The 18,438-nt window shown below is 39.2% G+C and overlaps 1 protein-coding gene across 1 annotated transcript in view; it reads left to right on the top strand.

The window, feature by feature from the left end:
• Positions 1-11,831, top strand: part of cntnap5a (contactin associated protein family member 5a) — a 95,470-nt gene extending 83,639 nt beyond the window's left edge. Inside the window, exons 20-24 of the mRNA XM_034885411.1 lie at positions 1,381-1,514; positions 2,329-2,416; positions 3,227-3,427; positions 7,442-7,516; positions 9,616-11,831. Coding sequence (XP_034741302.1) covers positions 1,381-1,514; positions 2,329-2,416; positions 3,227-3,427; positions 7,442-7,516; positions 9,616-9,809 — 692 coding nt within the window. The 3' untranslated portion in view covers positions 9,810-11,831. The remainder of the gene's footprint in view (positions 1-1,380; positions 1,515-2,328; positions 2,417-3,226; positions 3,428-7,441; positions 7,517-9,615) is intronic.
• Positions 11,832-18,438: the final 6,607 nt, after the last annotated feature.

The raw sequence follows: 18,438 nt of genomic DNA, 5'->3' as shown, positions 1-18,438 counted from the left end.
CACTTGTGTGCGTATTTCGACCGGCTTCACTAGAGTGTACGTCACATAGGTGTAGTGGACTTTGCCCAAAAAATTACTTTTTCGGAATTTTAGGGCTTTATTTTTATAAGACAGCTGAAGACATGAAAGGGGAGAGAGAGGGGGGATGACATGGCAGCAAAGGACCCCAGGGCAGAGTTGAACCCCCGGCATCTGCATTGAGGATTAAACCTCTACATATGGGCGCGTGCTCCACTGGTTGAGCCACCCAGGCCCCACTTAATTAAAACATTACCATATTAAAACCTTAAAATAATTCTTGGGAAATCTCAAGTTCATTTGCACGTTGAGAGGTGTTGAGCAGAACAGAAAGTGTGGCTGACAGTGAATATGACAGCTAATGTGTATCTTACCTGCTGCTGCCAGCATAATTATAATAGCGGAGCCGCCCCCTCAACTGTGGGCAAACTGATTATGGGCTAATGAATAGATTTACCCTCCGCGGCTCTGCTCCTCCTCTGCATTTTTCTTCAGTCCTACACGTTACACCAGAACATATGCACACTAAAAGTCCTTATATATCCAATGGAAAACATTTTTTTAAAAGACCCAACTGCAAATGGACTAAGCTGTTTTGACCTGCTTTGGGTCTTGAGAAAAATCCAGTAAAAGGTCCTCATTTTTTGCAAAGTACTTTCTGCTGTCAAAAGCCATATCTCAGCGTTTTCCGCTTCTGACACCCAAAAGACTTCAAAGCTTTAAGCTGACAGCCTTTAAGCTGTATCCAAACTTCCGAGAATCATATTGAGTGACAGTGCAGTTGTTAGTCAGAGTCAGAGTCAGTGTCCTAAAACACTCTTTTGTGGTAAATCAGAACTCCCATGTTCCTCGGGTCTCTGTAAACACTGAAGGGCAGAAGAGACACTTCATCCAGTGACCTTCATCTATAGGAGTACTCTCAGGATTTGAAATGAATCACTTCAAAAAACCCTTCACCTACCGACCGGGAATTGTAATATTGACCCAGCTTCACTTGACAATGCATAGCTATCTGACTTTTTGATCTGGCAACGATTGTGTGTGTGGGAGGAACACTGAGCACATATTGACTTATTCTGTGTGGGAGCGAAGAGCTATGAGATAAATATTTGTGTATCTTAAAAAGCAATTGAAGAAGTTTAGATACAGCGGTCTATTTATATATAAGCAGCAGCTGCAGCCAAATGATTTCCGTAAAGAGGTCTATTCTCTTCTCCTATTTGGCATTATAATGCAATGTTCAACTACTTGAAGACAAAGTAGGGTTTTCATGTCAGTGGACTGGACGTGAGTCTGTGGCACAGATGGGGATCTTTTACACATGTCCATTGAAAGGATGTCTTTTTCGTGCTTTGTGTCCAGGGAGTCTGCAGATATGGTATCACCTTCAGACAGACAGGAGTCCAGACATGTTCAGCCCCGTCCTCACTAACCTGGCAGACGGACGACTCCATCGAATCAGACTTCACCGAGTGGGAAAAAACCTCTATGTACAGGTGAGCAGTGGGGAGCACCCATAGGTCACTGCGGGAGGCGCAATGCTTTGGCATTACCTTGCTTCAAGTTTTGCGATTGCTGGCGATATTTTTGCATTACCTTTACCTAGGGCTGGGCGATATGGAGGAAATTAGATATCCCAATATTCTTTACTGAATACTTCAATGTCAATATTGTGACAATATTGCACGGTTGAGAATTTGTGCTTTTACAAAAAAATTTTAAAGTTTACCAATGAGATTTTTGATAAAGTACTCATCAATTATGTGGCTACATTGACAACGTGGGTCAAGGCAAATAATAGAATAGCCAGACATTGTCATTAATTATTAGATTGGATTATTCAATTATTATTAATATTAAAAATAAAAATATTATTGATTAGATTAAATAATCTAATTCTGTACAATGACACAACTTTATCGGTGAGATAGTTGAATCTTCTACCTGCTATCCAAACACTTTTGTGAGATGGTATCTAAAGGAATTTTCCTCTGCGATAAAATCAATTCTTAGCCTGGTCGTCAGCTCCTCTATAGATTTTTATAAACGTAATTGGACGCAATCAAAATCAGGCAGGGTTTTATTGCAGATCACCGCGTTAAATGATGCAACTTAGTCAGCATGGTAGTGCAGAAGTGAAAGGTCTAAATTGCTTTAGAGCTAAATGTGGGCGGATGAGGTTTTGCATAAAGCTGTAGAGAAGACGATTCTCAATCTATAATGTATTGAAATGTGCTGCTGCTGCCGGTGTTACATCGGTTCACATTTCTTGTAATTGCCTTGTTATTTGATTTCTCTTCACTCAACCAGATCGACCAGGACATCCACAGAAAGTACACACTGTCATCTGATGCAGAGCTGATCTTAATCAGATCCCTGACATTGGGCAAAGTCACCAGTAAGTCCTCCTGCAACGTTGAGAAAATTGCTCCCAAGTCATCCCTAGGCTTGGGTATCGTTTGGATTGTTTCCGATGACGATGCTAAAACGATACGCTGAGGGTGCCTAAACAGTGCCTAAACCGATACTTTTAAAAAGATTTAGAATGTATTTTATTAATATACTATATATATATATATATATATATATATATATATATATTAGGAGCACAAAGCGACATTTTAATATGGCTTGTTTAAAGCTAAGGCCATATGGTCAAAATGAAATGATTTACAACAATAAGTTATTTAACCAGTAAATTGCAGGTAAACAACAAAAACAACCGCTACGTAGATGGGAAAAGGATACTTTACAATAATTTGAATGCACCACGAGGCTGGCGAGGCGATTGTTAAGTAAACGCGTCGTCTGGGTTCTTTTACCGACAATGGCAGCTGCAGACTGTTTACTGTTTACGTCCCGGTGTTGGAAGCCTTTACAGTGAAAGACAGACACGTGTTACACTGCTTAATGTTAGCTGTCAGCATTTTCACAGCGGCTAGCTGACAGTAGGCTAACGTTACTTGCTGTCAACTACGTGACATGCGGCAGGGTTTCTGTTGTCTGTAACGTCCGGTTCGGAGCATCAGAGGGCAGCGCAGGCGTTTAAGTGGCACCGAAATGAGGTCCGTACTTGTCGTTAAGACACCGGTGACGTATTAGCACCGGGTCTCGGTACCCAACCCTAGCCATCCCTGATACAGACATTATTGTTATTCATAAAAAATACATAACATATTTTTTTCACCCATCTTCTGTATCCTTGCAGGGAGGGAGAACCTCAATGAGGAAGTAATGCAAGCAGCTTTTAAAGGTTTCATTGGCTGTCTGTCCTCGGTCCAGTTCAATCACGTTGCACCGCTGAAGGCGGCGCTGACAAATCGAGGAAGCTCATTGGTCACTATCCGGGGTCCATTGGTTCAATCAAATTGTGGAGCATTGGCGGAATCCACCTCGCACACACTGCAAGGTAAAACACTCACACACACTCCCGTCTTTAACTCGCCCACGCAGACAGCCGCCAGTCATGTCCAGATCAAGGAACATGCTGAGCAACAAACGCTGGCAACCACACAAGCTGGCAACTCTTTGATGCACAAACATTTAAACTGAAGGAGTTTCCCATCAAATTCCAAAACAAGAGCTTTCTTCTTTAGGCCTACAAACTGTGAGATGAAAAAGGTGACAGCTTTGCCCTCCCAACAAAATCCATTAATTGATGACAAAAAAAATGGTAATAATTAATTGATCTTACCAGTTATTTGTCCAGAAACATTTTCTGTTTTAAGTGTGGGGATTTGCTGTTTTTCTTTATGTCATTGTGCATTAAATATCCGAATGAGTGACTGGCAAATCAAGTTATTTGAAGGGAAATTATATAGAGAGATTTGTACTAACTGACATTTCACAGATGTAACGGTTAATTAAAAAAAGTGACAAATTAATCAACAATTAAAAAAAATAAAAAAGATAGTTGCAGCCCTAATTAATTTCTTTTTTGGCCTGTTACAAGATGTCAAGTCTGTGTTGTTGCTGTTTATCTATTTAGCTCTTTCTGGCCACTTTCTCTCCTCTCTGGCTGCAGTGAACCTCCACTCACAACATTGCATATTTTCCCGTTGTTTACCTACACCTGAAGCACACATCAGACGCCTGTGGGCTTTTTGACACAGAAAACAACTGGTGTGGGCAGTGTGCGATTTGGAGAATAAAAACAATTTTTTTCATCATGCACAACAAAACAACACATGCAAGAATATTTCCTTTCAATACCATGGATATGGTGCCACTCAGCTAGCCATGCCAAAACACTTATTCATGAACTTAAAAATCCAATAGAAAATAATATCAAAAGGAAATAGCACAACATGGTGTCAACATAAAAGACTGTGTTCAAGCCAGGGAGCGGAGTTCATTTGCAGGAGTGTTTTAACCACCTAAACTTAACTGTCATCACAGCACAACGCTCACTTTTTCTGGCTATATTCAATTACCATGGCCCCTTAAAGGACCGTCATCTAGCGGTGCCTGTACCCGGCTCATAACTGCTGATGGTAGGCTGCGTTCTGGAGCTCTGTAGTAGCTTAATACAACCAGCAACTACCGCTCGGATGTTCTTGTTTTACATCAGTATAGACTGTTCATGTTAGAGAAATAAATCGGAAAATCGGAATTGATGTGTATAGGACACAAATAGTTTTTTGGAGAAAGCATCTACTGTCTGTTGGGGGAACTGCTGCTCATGGAACGACTTGTTTGTCCGTGTTAGGTGTGCAGTAGAAATGATCCGATAACTTTGGAAAGGGTGAACTCTTTTGGGTGGGTTACCTTTAAACAACATATGTTCCTCAGTGCAAACATGGAAACTGCAGGTCCTTCCTTCCAGCAGCAGTCAGACTCTTTAATGCAACATCATAATGTAGCACTGCTAGCCGCTTCTGCAATGTGAGTCATCACTGGACAATATTCTGTACTATGCACATTTATTTATTTATTAACTATATTATACTCTATTATACCCTATACTTATCTGTATATCTCTGTTACTATACTGTCTGTTTACATAAGGGTGTTATCATTATTATTATAAATCTTTTTATTCTCATATGTATATTATATGTATATACGTATATTTTTTTCTCGTCTACTTTATGTGTATTTGTGTTATTCTAATGTGTGTAAATTTGTATTTATTTTAATTTTTATTAATTGCTACCAGAAAACCTGAGTGAAGCCAAAAAAAAAACTTGTCTTTGTGTCGCAGGCCCCAGACTTTCTGAAAATGAATAAATCAACGCATAGGTAGAGCTATCAGTCTAATTGGCTTCCTGTTGAACTGTTACAGTTCTTTAAAGCAACAATATTAAGCTCATTTTCAGGTTCATAATTACATCTCACTCAAAACAGTACGGAAAGGTATTTTTTTCCAAGTTTGTAGCGGTGTACAAGAGACACAGAATAAAACCCCAAATCCAGGAAAAATATTTTTTATGGGTACTTTAAAACTTGTAACTTGTGAAGTTAATTACAGACTGTCTTAAAAAAGACACAATCCCGCTGTGTTTGTCTCACAGAACAGATGCAACACCAATGGAGCTGTCTACACGTGGATCTTAACACAAATGCATTTTTACGCTATACATTTTATTTCCCCTCCTAATTATTTGTGTGTATATTTTGTTCCTTGTGAGCAGACGCACTGTACTATTAAGGAGCACACAATTATGTTTTGAGCTTTTTACTATGGTGCAGCAATTGACGTTTTGACATAAAGTCGCCCACAAAATGGACGGGTTCTGGGTGTTGCTTACATTGACCCATATTACCAAAACATATACAGTATATTAAAATACATCATGAACGATAAATATGTTTCAGATGCTGTCCTAATTGTCTTGTCTGTCGAGGCGCCAGCTTGAGCTCAGCGTTGGCTGATGCACAGAATTGTGTCGTCGCTTTGGCAGATAGATGAAAGGGCTCGTCTTGTGGAGCTCTGACATGTAACGAACCTAGCAGCCACTCGCTTCAAGGCTTATTCGCCATTATCAAGTGTGACACTTTGACACAGGTTAAATGTGTCAACACACATCAGCTAAGCCTTCATCAGCAACACCCTGAGTGAATGAATCAATAAGGAACAAGGGAAATACATTAAAAAATTTTAAAATGTCAACATTACACCCGACCTGTTTGAAAAGGGATAGATAGAAGCCCTCGGCTTATCAGGTCCTACCTCTACACTTTACCACAACTAAATCAACAACAAACAAAATAAATCAAACAGACCATTTTAAATAATACAAAAATACTAATCCAATGTTCATCCTGCTCTAACCAGCTATTAAAGATAAGGAAGAATAAAAAAAAACTCAAGAAGCTTAACATCTGTGTTATTTTCACTCTCCTGTCTCACTTCTGCACTTACACAAAATACATCTTTATTGTCATTTATTTTGTTTGATTAATTTGTTCCGACTATTGCACAAAAGCACCCTACAAATCAAAATACACATAATTTGAGCTGTGTCCGAGCAGACTGTTGTTTCATATTTAAAACCCCTTGCAAGTTGTAACCCCCCTCCCCCTCTGTCCGTGCACAGTTGTTGTAGGTTTCCAGGCAGCTGTTTAATTTTTGCTTCATAGATTTGTGCAGTCTCAAATTCATCTTTAAACTTTAAAGTGTGTGATTTTAAATGTTTAAGTAAATTGGCTTGCCCTCCTTCTGACCAGGGTTTAACGCAGGTCAAACTCTGCCAGGCTTTGAATATATAGTCATTAAAAATATTACAGAAACAACTCACGCAAACAAACATACACAGCCAACAAAAGTTCAATCATAACAAGGATGTGGATGTAATTATTGTTGTGTACGGATGCAGCCTGTTCAGATGTGGGCGTTAACACACAGGACTTTCAGACCCGGGTGCTGGTTCCTTGGAAGTTTTTTAATTCCATCCACAAACTTTTTCCTGAACTTAATTAGCCGTTTTGATGCCTAAACTTAACTTTCGTCACCGCATAATGCTCACTCTTTCTTGCCTTAAATTAATGGTTATCTCTGCCGAAATGACGGGCAGCTTGCGGTACTCTATACCTGACGCACACTCAACTATTCTCGGGTAACTGAACCACCGACGATGACCGGCAGCTTGTGGAGCTCTGTGCCCGACACACATTCACCTATTCCCGGGTAACTGAACCACCAACTACCGCTCACCTGACGGCGCACCATGTGGAGCACCATAGGGAGCACCATAGGGAGCACCATAGGGAGCACCGTAGCTGGTGTTGCAGAGCTCTGTTCATGTTGCCAGTTAATTCCAGCATGTTATAGGCTGCATTCTTGTGCACTCTACACTGAAACAGGCAGCGGCTCCTATTTGCACATGAGCTTTCAGTTTCTTTTACCAATGACTGTCAAACACGTGTCTCCTATTGATAGGGACATAAACGTCTGTTAATTTGTCTGTTTCTGTTTCTCCAGATCAAACTGTAACAGCAAATAAAGATAAGGAGCAGCATGGCAACAGCACCCAGAAGGATTTGGCTGTGATAGCAGGTTTGTTTGTCTCTCTTCTGTGCTGGTTTATTTTTCTTTGCTTAATTGAAAATGAGTCACAGCTGTTTATTTGTCATTCTCTCTCCATTTGCCTCTGTGTTAATTTCTTTCTTATTTTTTTCTTCCTGGGCTCGTAATAACTCAAGCTCATTTTCATGACTGCCACTCACGGCAATTTCACGGCTTTTCTAAACCTGAAACCTTAGCTTTGCATTTTACATCTCCTCAAATATTGCGGTTGACAGATATCCCCGAGCTGATCTGCATAATCAGTATGAGACAAATCAAATCATTTAAAAGAATAGGTCCACATTTTGGGAAATACCCTTCAGATCTAAAACCCCAAACGTAACAACACAATACGGAACGGGTCAATGTTTTTGTGACTAGCTGCAGAATAGGGTTTGGCTTAATGTAACATTTTAATAATGTGCTTATATGCTTTCTTGCTGAGTTAGATGAGCCGAACGGTAATATTGGAGCCAGGAGATGGTTAGCTTAGCTAAGCATAAAGACCGGAGGCAGTGGGGAAACAGCAAGCCTGGCCTTGTCCAAAGGTAACACAATGTGCCTTCCAGCACCTCTAGTGCTCAGTAATTAACACGTTGTGTCTCATTTGTTTCATTAAAAAATGCAGTGTGAAGAGAAAAAAAAGCATTACTGGAAGTTACTGGTCCCCCATATCTACCATAGAGACTATATCAAAAGTTGCCGGACGACACAATTTGTAAACATAGCCCTACTGAGAAATAGAGAGAGAGCTTTGTTGAGCTGATAAGCTTAATTAGCTTCATATCAACTCATCTGGCAATGGCTTGAATGTAACAACTATTCATTACTATAAAATAGTTATAAATAGCATACTGTAGCTTTAAACTGAGTCAATGCAAATGGACGTTTCTGTAACCAAATTAGATCAGGATCACAATTTGATTCCGATTCAGAGGCCAACTATTTAATTCTAAACCGTTTATCAATGCATCTCAAAGCAACAATCTTGTTTTTGGTACATTTCAATGCGTGACTTAAAAAATAATGTTTGTTTTTTTGACATAAAGCATATAGTATTTGTCACAAGTTTTAATGAAATATTTTGTCTACAGATTTTCTTTGTGTAGGCATTCAATGCCTAAACATGCTCGTCCATGTGATCGTCCATCACATGGACTCCGGCTCCGTCATGTTTAAAGGTGGAGAATTGGCTTCTTAGAACATGAAACATGACATGGTCATATGTAATGTGATGACGTGAACAGCCTATATGTGTTTCGCCTAATTATTTTATGTATGTTTTATTATATCATGTGTATATAGTAAATGCCAAATTTAATTGTTGTTGTCCTCTAGCCAATTTTGTGTGTTGTTTTTTTTCTGCACTCATGCCTAAACTCTAAGTTGTGGTCCATTATCCCATCCTCTTTCAGTCCTTCTGTTTTCTGATTTGTACGTGTCTGGAGAAAATTTTAATAAAAAAAAAAAAAAATCAACACATTTAGAAAAAACATTAATATAATAATAATCCATTATTATTATATTATTATTATTATTATTATTATTATTATTATTGTGTATATATATATATATATGTATATATATATATACACATTATATATTATTATTATCTTATCAGAATGACCATTGAATCGCAATGCATCTAAGAATCGATTATTTGTCCCACCCCTAGTTTGCAATCTAAACTACGATGGATTTGGGAGGACTATTTAACCTCAGATCTCTGCAGGGTAAATCCAGACAGCTAGCTAGACTCTCTGTCCAATCTGAGTTTTCTGTTCCACAACTAAAATAACTTTTGAACGTACACCAAAACAAGTTCCTTTCTGAGGCTGTTTTGCAGAGTCAACGCCATTGTGTCCGGGACGTAGTGCCGTCCAAGACAATTGTGATTGGTTTAAGGAAATACCAAGAAACCAGAGCATGTTTTTCTCCCAACGCGGATTGCTGTATGGACTAGCCAGACCCTACCCGGCAGCCCTGTGGAGGGAGGTCTGGCAATGCAAGACTAGGATCAGGAGGACAGCCCTGTTTGGCAGCATTGTCCCCTGGTCACTACTAATGCCTGTTCCCTGCTGTGTTCTCAGGTGTGGTCACAGCAGTGGTCTTCATTGCTGTATGCGCTCTGGCTGTGATAAGCCGCCTCCTCTACCAGCAGAGGCGGGCCCAGAGGAGCAGCAGCATCAAAGAGGAGAACAGACACAGCATGTACACAGACTACAGGACAGAGCTGCACCTCAACAACTCAGTTAGGGACAACATGAAGGAGTACTACATCTGACTGCAGTGTGCACTCTGTGGACCTCAGCCACAAACTTACCTCTCTTATATAGGTCAAAACAGGTGGATGTGCTGCTGCTGGATTTCTACAAAACATCTCTATGCCCTGGAAGTCTCCCAGGAACACTTTGAAAAAAAACTGTAGCCTGTTAGTCCACTCTCGTAATGCTCCAGTACAAGCAAGTGGCTGAATCTTTACAGCTGTTAGTGTATTTGATGTTGGTGAAACTGTCAGAATCGAGCTGCTGTAGTTTCTGTCGTTGCAAAATGTGTTAAGCAAAAAGATGAATGTTCTGCAGCGGTGGACAAAGGGACACCACGAGTGCAACGAGCGAAAGGCTGCTGTCCATCCTGAATGCGCACAACTTAAAACATTTTGTTTGAAACCATGAAATTCTGAAGACTTCCACAGTACAGTGGGACTCACTAAAATTGTACTTGCGAGTCAGGAAATGTAGGTCAGGCCTGTAAGATATGCGTGCATTTGCTGCTGTCTTTGTTTTTTCAGTGGCGGTGAATGTGGTAGAAGACGAAAAGGGGACAATACTGCCTATCCTGTATGAGTGCCTAATTTGCATACAAGTTTTATTTGAACATTTTCAAAGTTGTTTTTGTGATTTGCACAAAAGCAATCCCATTTACATAGAGAGGAGCTTCTTATCATTCAGTTCTGCAACCTGCCACACTACTATAGAATAAACGGATATTTGAATGTCCCAGTCATGCCCAACATCGGCCAGTTGACCATCAGTAAAGGGTGACTTTCAATAATTTATTAATTTCTTTCACTGGGTTTATTTTACCTCGGACTGTTAGAAATAGCATGGAAAAATGGACATACCTAAATCCTGTAATCTTTTCTCAATCTGTAAATCCCAATACTTTCAGGTTTTCTAGTTTTTTTTTAAACTCTTGTCCCTCAGAAAGCATACTACACCGTTTAGACCACATATATAAAGTTGTAGGACATTTTTAGCTGATTACTCATGAATTTAATTTTGGGTTAAATTTGGGCTTACGTATTATTTTTCAATTACATAAAAGTCCAAAATCACTTATCATGAAAATAGCAGAAATAAGAAATGGAGAGGATTGTCATATTTAAATAAATACAAAAGCAGTCATACACATAACCACAAACAGTAAGGGATGTACATTTTAATTTTGCAGCAGCTAGTAATATGATAATTTTTTTGATATAGCACTTTTTAAACCGTCACAAAGTGCTTCACACAAACATTTGTTAAAATACAGTAGGATCCAAAACAGAAAATAAACAAGCAAAAACAAATACAGTATCAAATCAAGGTAAAAGATTAATGGTACATGCAGGCTAAAAAAACTGCATACACTGATGCTGGTATCAAATCTGGCAAATCATGCAACTCCCAATCTTTGGTGTTCTTTGGCAAGTGGACAGCAGTTCAGTATGTACAGGATGGTATTTTGCGCTCAGCAAGTACTTACAGAAACTGGTTCAACCAGCATGCAAATCACGTTTGCAGTAGTTTGAATCAATCACAGCAGCAAGTTTATTTCGGTGCTTGTACAGCTACAGTAAACTCCAGGGTCAGTGTGTCCTTCACAACCTAACCTACTACACTTTGTCACAGTACTAGAGTGAGTTTTTGTACCACTGTTTGAGATTGTACGGCTTTTATCTTAATTGCTAGCTTGGTTGTGTAAAAAAAAGCCAAATCGGCCGGAGAAGTTTGGACTCAAAGTGCAAAGCTGTGATATTTCTAAGAAGCATCACAGTACAGACTCAGTGCGTACCAAACTCAAAACGTACTGGTGCAAAAGTTCAGTTGGTCCATTATTTTGCAGCAGTAGCGAGCAGTGCTTAGAGCTTTTTTTTTGCAACCAAGAAAAAGGCCACTATGACATAATGTGTTGATTTATTTATTATCTGGATTACAGGGATAAGTGGTGTTTTCTATATTTCAAGCAGAATACTTTTTATATACCTTATCATACACTGGTTGATCCTAAGAAAAGAATCCACACACACACGAACACAAACTAGGCAAAAAGTCTAAAGCCAATCTGTGAGCCTGTAATGTACACAAATGAACGCATGGCTGAAAAATGGAGATTTTGCTTCTTCTTTTTTAGATCCTTACCATTAGTGGGGCTAAAAATACTAAGTTTGATCTGCAGATGATGCCACAGGAAAAGCGAAAATGTCAAAATCAGCTATCAGGCTCAGCTTTATAGATTTAGGACTTTATTATCCATTGGCTTCAGCTGCTCCTAGGCAGGTTAGCTGTCTTTGTCAACGTTAGTTGTAGTTTGAGCTTAACACGCTAGACATTATTGTAACAAAAGCTGAATCTGAGGCTGACGGGAACGCATTTTTTTTCCATGAATATCTTTTCATTAATGAATGAATTAAGTCATTAGAAATCTTAAATGTCTGTACAAAATGTCAAGGAAAAACGATCGAAATTTCAATTCATTTGGACCAATGCACTGATGGACTGAAAGAGAAAAAAATGCTGTTACCATCCTGGAGCCCCACCGTCTGGCTTAACACTACATTAATGGAAGTGATACAGAAGAGTGGCATGGTCAAACGATAGGGTCTTGGTCCTTTGGGCCCCCATCTGTGCATGTCCTTGGTGTCTAAGTATGTCTGAAGACGTGATGGTCGGCAGATCTCCCGTTATCAGCAAATGAATACATACCTCCCCAATGTTTTGGTTAAATTGCAATCGGTAATATCACGTGGTTACTTCTTAATGATTTGTATAGCTGCAGTTTTATTAAGGATCTATTGTATAGATGTATAATTTAATAATAAAAGTGAATATATTCATTAATCCTCTGTTGTAAAATGATTTGACCTCAACCAGGTAGTTAGATCAGGCTTTGACACACGTCGTTTCTCTGTGGCAGCCCGGCAGTAATTTCAATCAAAAGTCTAAAATTGTTCTTGGTGTTTGCAGCTAAGAAGCCAGTGAGGGATTACATCTTCGGGGGTTCTGGAGAGAGATTGCATTAACCTCTCGTGTTTTGCAGAACCAGTTAAAGCGGAACTCTCGCCCAAATGCAACCAAGTGTGATGTGTAGGGAAGGAGGACCAAAGCGCAGAGACAGGCAGGCACGAGAGTTCAAAGTTGAGGATTTATTTAACCAAAAACACAGGGAAAACAAAAAGGAATCCACAACTGCAAACACAAAGTCCAAAATCAAAAATCCAAAAAGGCAACAGAGACAAAAAAAGAAAACCAAAAACAGGGATCTGGAGACTGCAACACACACTGGCAGAAAGAGGCAAACAAACAAAATGATCTGACAAGAGACAAGGGGAGCACAGACACTAAATACACTGGGGAATGAGATAACGAGAGGCTGGTCAACAGGTGGAAGACATCAAGTAATCACATGAGTGGGAAAACACAGGAAGTAAAACTAAAGACAAGAGAACCACACTATCAAAATAAAACAGGAAATAGAACATACAGACACTCAAGGGACACACAAGACAGAAACTACAACACAAGACCGGGGAGGAAACTAGGACACAAGCACAAGGGGACAAGACAGAACCACCATATAAGGAGGAGCAAAAATAAAGCAAAATGCCTAAACTATAACACCTGGGGTCTTTTTGTGAATGTACCCGAGTCAAACTTTAAAAGCAAATTTATGACGGAAGTGCCACTTTTAAGATTTACCATATTCTCGTATTTTCGTCAAATGGCCTTTTGAATGGGAGTGCTAGGGGACTTTTGTGCTCGCCTCAAAATAGCTGTTTTTAAACACTAAGAAGGCTCGGCATTACATGAAACTTTGCTCAAAGTATCACCAGGGGCTCTACACATGAACTCTAGTATTGAGAACATTGTTTGTGTACACAGAGTTTATTAAAAAGAAAGATTTTGAGCAACTCACTGTAGCCGTTATTCTTCAGGTCGCTGTCTTTTGAGCAAGTCAAATAGTTGAGGAAGCAGAGTAAAGATGGAAAGCTTCTAAAGCTTAGTTTCAAATAAATGCACAGACAAGTTGTTGTTTATCGTTAATGAAAAAAAATCACTGACCTAATAGTTGAAAAAGGAACCTTGTATAAGAATGACATTTCCTCCTATGGAGTCGATTCACTTACATTCGGAGATCACCTGTTTTGGAATGGGAAAATGGCGGACAGCGTAAAACACAACTGCTACCGGGAGTTGTTCAAAACCTTTATTTTTAGTAAACTGTGTGCACAAACAATGTTCTCAATGCTCGGGTTTATGTGAAGAGCCCCTGGTAATACTTAGAGCAAAGTTTCATGTTATGTACAACCTTCTTAGTGTTATGAAAATAGTGATTTTGAGGCTTGCATAAAAGAGCCCCTACGACTCCCATTCAAAAGGCCATTTGACCCAATGACGAGAATACGGTCGATCTTAAAAGTGGCGCTTCCGTCCTAAATATGCTTTTAAACGAAAGTTTGACTCGGGCTAATTTAGCGAGATTTATGCTTTAAGGCCCTTGCTGGCAGGTGAAAACATGTTTTGCTTGATTTTTTTTAAAGAAGTGGAAATAAATGGACAAATCTAGCTACAAAGTTTCTAAGTTGGCAGCAGTTCCTCCATATGAACACTTTAAATACTGATAGAAGATTTAGCTAAGTAACTGACCTAAATAATGCCCAGAAATAAAAATCTCTTGGTGCAAAACATTTGAGTCAGACTCCTAACTGCAGTCTTAATTCCAATTTTGAATGGGGATTAAATTATTTAATCGTGCGGGTCTTCTCTAGACTTCTCTAGGCTAGAAGTAGAAAGTAGCATACACTTTAAATTTTCAAGAAAAGAACAAGCAGCCTACCTCAAAATTGTATGTTCACAGGGTGACATTTAGCTCACCCAGTAGGAGCGTGTGCCCCATGTAGGTTGAGGCCTTTGCAGTGACCCGGGTTTGAATCTGTCCTGCAGCCCTTTGTTGCTCTGTCATCCCCCCAACTTTCCTGTCTATCAACTGTCACTGATATGACATAAATTGTTAAAATACAAGAACGAGAGATGATACTGCATCTGCACTCTGTACCATTAAGTGACTATCTAAGAAAAACAAGGAATCCTCAGGGTGTGAGACTACAGAAAGCACCTGCTTTAGGCCAGTATAAGCCAATATTTTGCACATGTTGGTGAGAAATATTATGTATCATGCACCAACCTGATAGCCCTCGATATCAATGAAATCACTGCTCAACTGGACTCGACAAGGGAAGATTTCAAGCAAATAGAAATCAAATTGAAAGTGCTGTGTGACAACAAAACACGGGGAAATGAAGAAGAAGTTAGAACGCCACCGTGTTGACTGCACTAGCAAGTCAGGAGTGTCAACAAAGCCAAGTTTGCGTGGGACGCTGAGGATTTCAAGCAGAACAAAGTCTACTTCTGGAAGGATGGGAAACAAGAATCTCAAGACAAATCCCAGCAGAATCAGGGACATAAGCAACGCACATGACCTGCACGCCAACGACAACCAGGAAACAACTAATCTTGGTTGTCTTCGTCATCGTATGATTTAGGTTCTGATGTGAGTGGCCAATCGGAGTGTGGAGCGTCTTAGGATACGCCCACAGAAGACCTCAAAATCCACATTGCTGGCGGAGAACGGGCCTGCTTCCAAGCACAAACAATGTCGAAGTGTGATGGTTGTGATATTTTGTGCTACATTTTGTCCTTGTGATTATGTAATTGTTTTGGTCTTGTGTATGTTTTGTTTCATGTCATAGTCCTTGGTTGCTCCCTTGTTGTGTTTAGTTTCTGTCTTGTGACTGTCTGAATGTTCTGTTTCCTGTTTTATTTTGATAGTCTGGTTTTCTGTGCAGTCTTGTCTTCAGTTTTACTTCCTGTGTTTTTCCTCTTTTGTGATTGCCTGATCTTCCACCTGTTGCCCAGCCCTTGCGTCACCTGCCTCTTGTTATCTCAATACCCTCTTTATTTAGTGCCTGTGTTCCCCTCGTCCTTGGTCAGATCCTCGTGGGGTTCTTTTGTGTCAGGTCTCCCTTGTATTCCTTACTGCGGTATTTCCTGTGTCTCTGGATTTACGTACCTGCTGCTTACCTGTTTGTAAGACTCTTTTTGTTTGGAGTAAAGTTGTATTATTTCTTACTGCTGCATTCTCCTCGCCTTCCTGCTCTGGGGTCCCATCCCTGAGAATACAGGCAGCCCTGTACCCAGACCAGCAGGAGAGCACGGTATTTAATCTCTCTGAAAAAACTTTGCCTGACACCTGCACGTCAACCTCAAGTAAAGGACTGAGTTTTGTTCCAACCACCCTCACTAATGAATTTGAGACTATTATTGATTTCCAGAAGTTTTTTTTGGAAAAAAGGTCCACCTTCATTCCTCCCAAGCACCGCTATGTCTCCTCTGACACGTACTGCTGTTTAGTTGAGTATGATGTAAAGGGTCAACTAAAAAAGAAAATGGAATACAAAGTGTACAACGTGTGGATGTATGGATTTGAGTGAGGACAATAAGACTGTGCTACTGCCTGCTGATGAGGTGGAGCTGTTTTACAAAATGATGTGCCTTATGAAAATTAAATTAAAAGAATTGTTTTTGTTTTGTTTTTTGTATTAACATTCTGTGAGAAATGATCCCCCGATCCTACAGATTGATTTGAAGATCCAGGTACATTCCCAACTAGTTTGACAAAAATGTCTTTGAGTTTCTTAAAGTTGGACATCCAGTGATCCCTGTAATTTACACACTCCCCAAAATACACAAGGGCTTAGATATCCCTCTGAAGGCAAGGCCAATTTATACGGCTATCGTAGCCCAACGGAGAATACATCTGCCTATGTTTACAATTTTTATTAAATCAGAAGTGGTCACCCTTCCTTCTTATATAGGCTACGTGACTCTATTGATTTTATTAATTCATTGGAAACATTTAAGTTACCTCTGGCAGCTTGGCTACTTTTGATGTTCAGAGTTTGTACAAAATATTTGACATGACAGTGGCCTTGAAGCCCTCCAACATTTTTTCTTTTTAAATGTGACTGAGCCAAAATCCAGCGCTCAGTGCACATTAGACTTGGCTAAAATAGTTTTGACCTTTATTATTTTTTTTGTTTTCAAGATGAGTTCTATATACAGAGGAAAGGCACTTCCATGGGAAGTAAAATGGTTCCTAACCATGCCTGTTTATACATAGGTTTTCTTTGAAAACCAATTTGTGCTTCATCCCTGAAATCCATTTTTCCCTAAGATTATATACCACGAGCAGTTAATTTATATTTTTCTGATTGACTGCATAGTAGATGAATGAATGGGCTTCCATTAGTATCTGAACTCTTGAAATGAACATTTGAAATTTACTTTGGAATATGATAAACACTGCATCAGTTTCCTAGATGTTCAGGTATACGGAGATGGCCCGACCATAAAAACTGGTCTCTGACTTTTTGGATTCATTTTTTAAATACAATGTCCCCCCGTGGTCTTAATGAAGAATTTGATATCAAGCCAGTCTTATACTAAATTATTGTAAGAAGTGGTCTGTTTCTGCATTCACTGTATTGCAGCAGTTTTAATGAAGGTGTGGTGTAATGTTCTTTCAATGTTTGTGGTAGGCTTTTATATATATATATATATATATATATATATATATAATATATGGAACTTTTCCTTCCACTGATTTTCTGTTTTTTCTTTTTCTTTATGGATAGCAATGTCTTGTACTCCTTTGGGGACGTTGAATTTTACGCAGCCCTTTTTTGTGATGTATAAGTCTGAATATCTGAAAGTGTTCTTTTGAGCCATGAGTGGGAATACTTGGCTGTTTAGATCTAATCAAACTAATTGAAGTCACATGTTGGGCCAGCTGATTGCAATGCCTACATATGTCCCTCTGTCAAATGAGTCCACCATTTGCCTGAGGAAGACCCAGTAGGGTCCAAAATGTTGCCTTTTGTACTAAATGATGTGAGCACTTAGCAGTGTTGTGGACATTACATTATTTCACTTTAGTATGTTTTTATTTGTCTTGCACCTGCCAGAAGGGGGAATATGCACACAATTTCTTTTATGATTGCAATAATTACCGTGATGCCATAAACAAAATCATAAACTGTTAAGGTGAATACTTAATTGTAATTTTTTGAGGTTTTAAGACTATATAACATCGTGTCTGTTGTCTGAAATTTGCTAAAAAGCAATTAACTCCTTGGAAACGAGCTGAGTGATTTCATTCTCAACTGAGGGAATATGTTATACATGGAAACTTATTGAACCCTAACGTTATATTAATAACATTACATTATCCACCGAACACAGCTGTGGAGTTATTTTAGTGCTTACTGTATGCATCCCATTGCTGGGATTCTTTTTGCCAGAGGAACTAATAATGTGTTCCATTTCGGTCTGCAGCAATCAACTATTTCATAAATCAAGTATTTTACAGATAATTCCACAGATTGTTTGCATCGGATCAAAAAAATAACTTATGCTTTACACTATACGGCTTTAGTAAATATACTAAAGAGGTTTCCTTTTTAGCATAAGCAACAATTTTATTGCCTAAATTGCATACTACGGTTTTACTAAAGTTTTTTTCCCTGCCTTAGTATGGGGACACACATATGAAGGTGGTGTCTGGACATTTTGAGCGTTAATTTCCTCCAT

The sequence above is a fragment of the Etheostoma cragini genome, chromosome 11 (genome assembly GCF_013103735.1).
Source record: "Etheostoma cragini isolate CJK2018 chromosome 11, CSU_Ecrag_1.0, whole genome shotgun sequence".
Taxonomy (NCBI): domain Eukaryota; kingdom Metazoa; phylum Chordata; class Actinopteri; order Perciformes; family Percidae; genus Etheostoma; species Etheostoma cragini.
The sequence above is the reverse complement of the archived record's forward strand: the minus strand, read 5'-3'. Positions and strand labels throughout refer to the sequence as shown.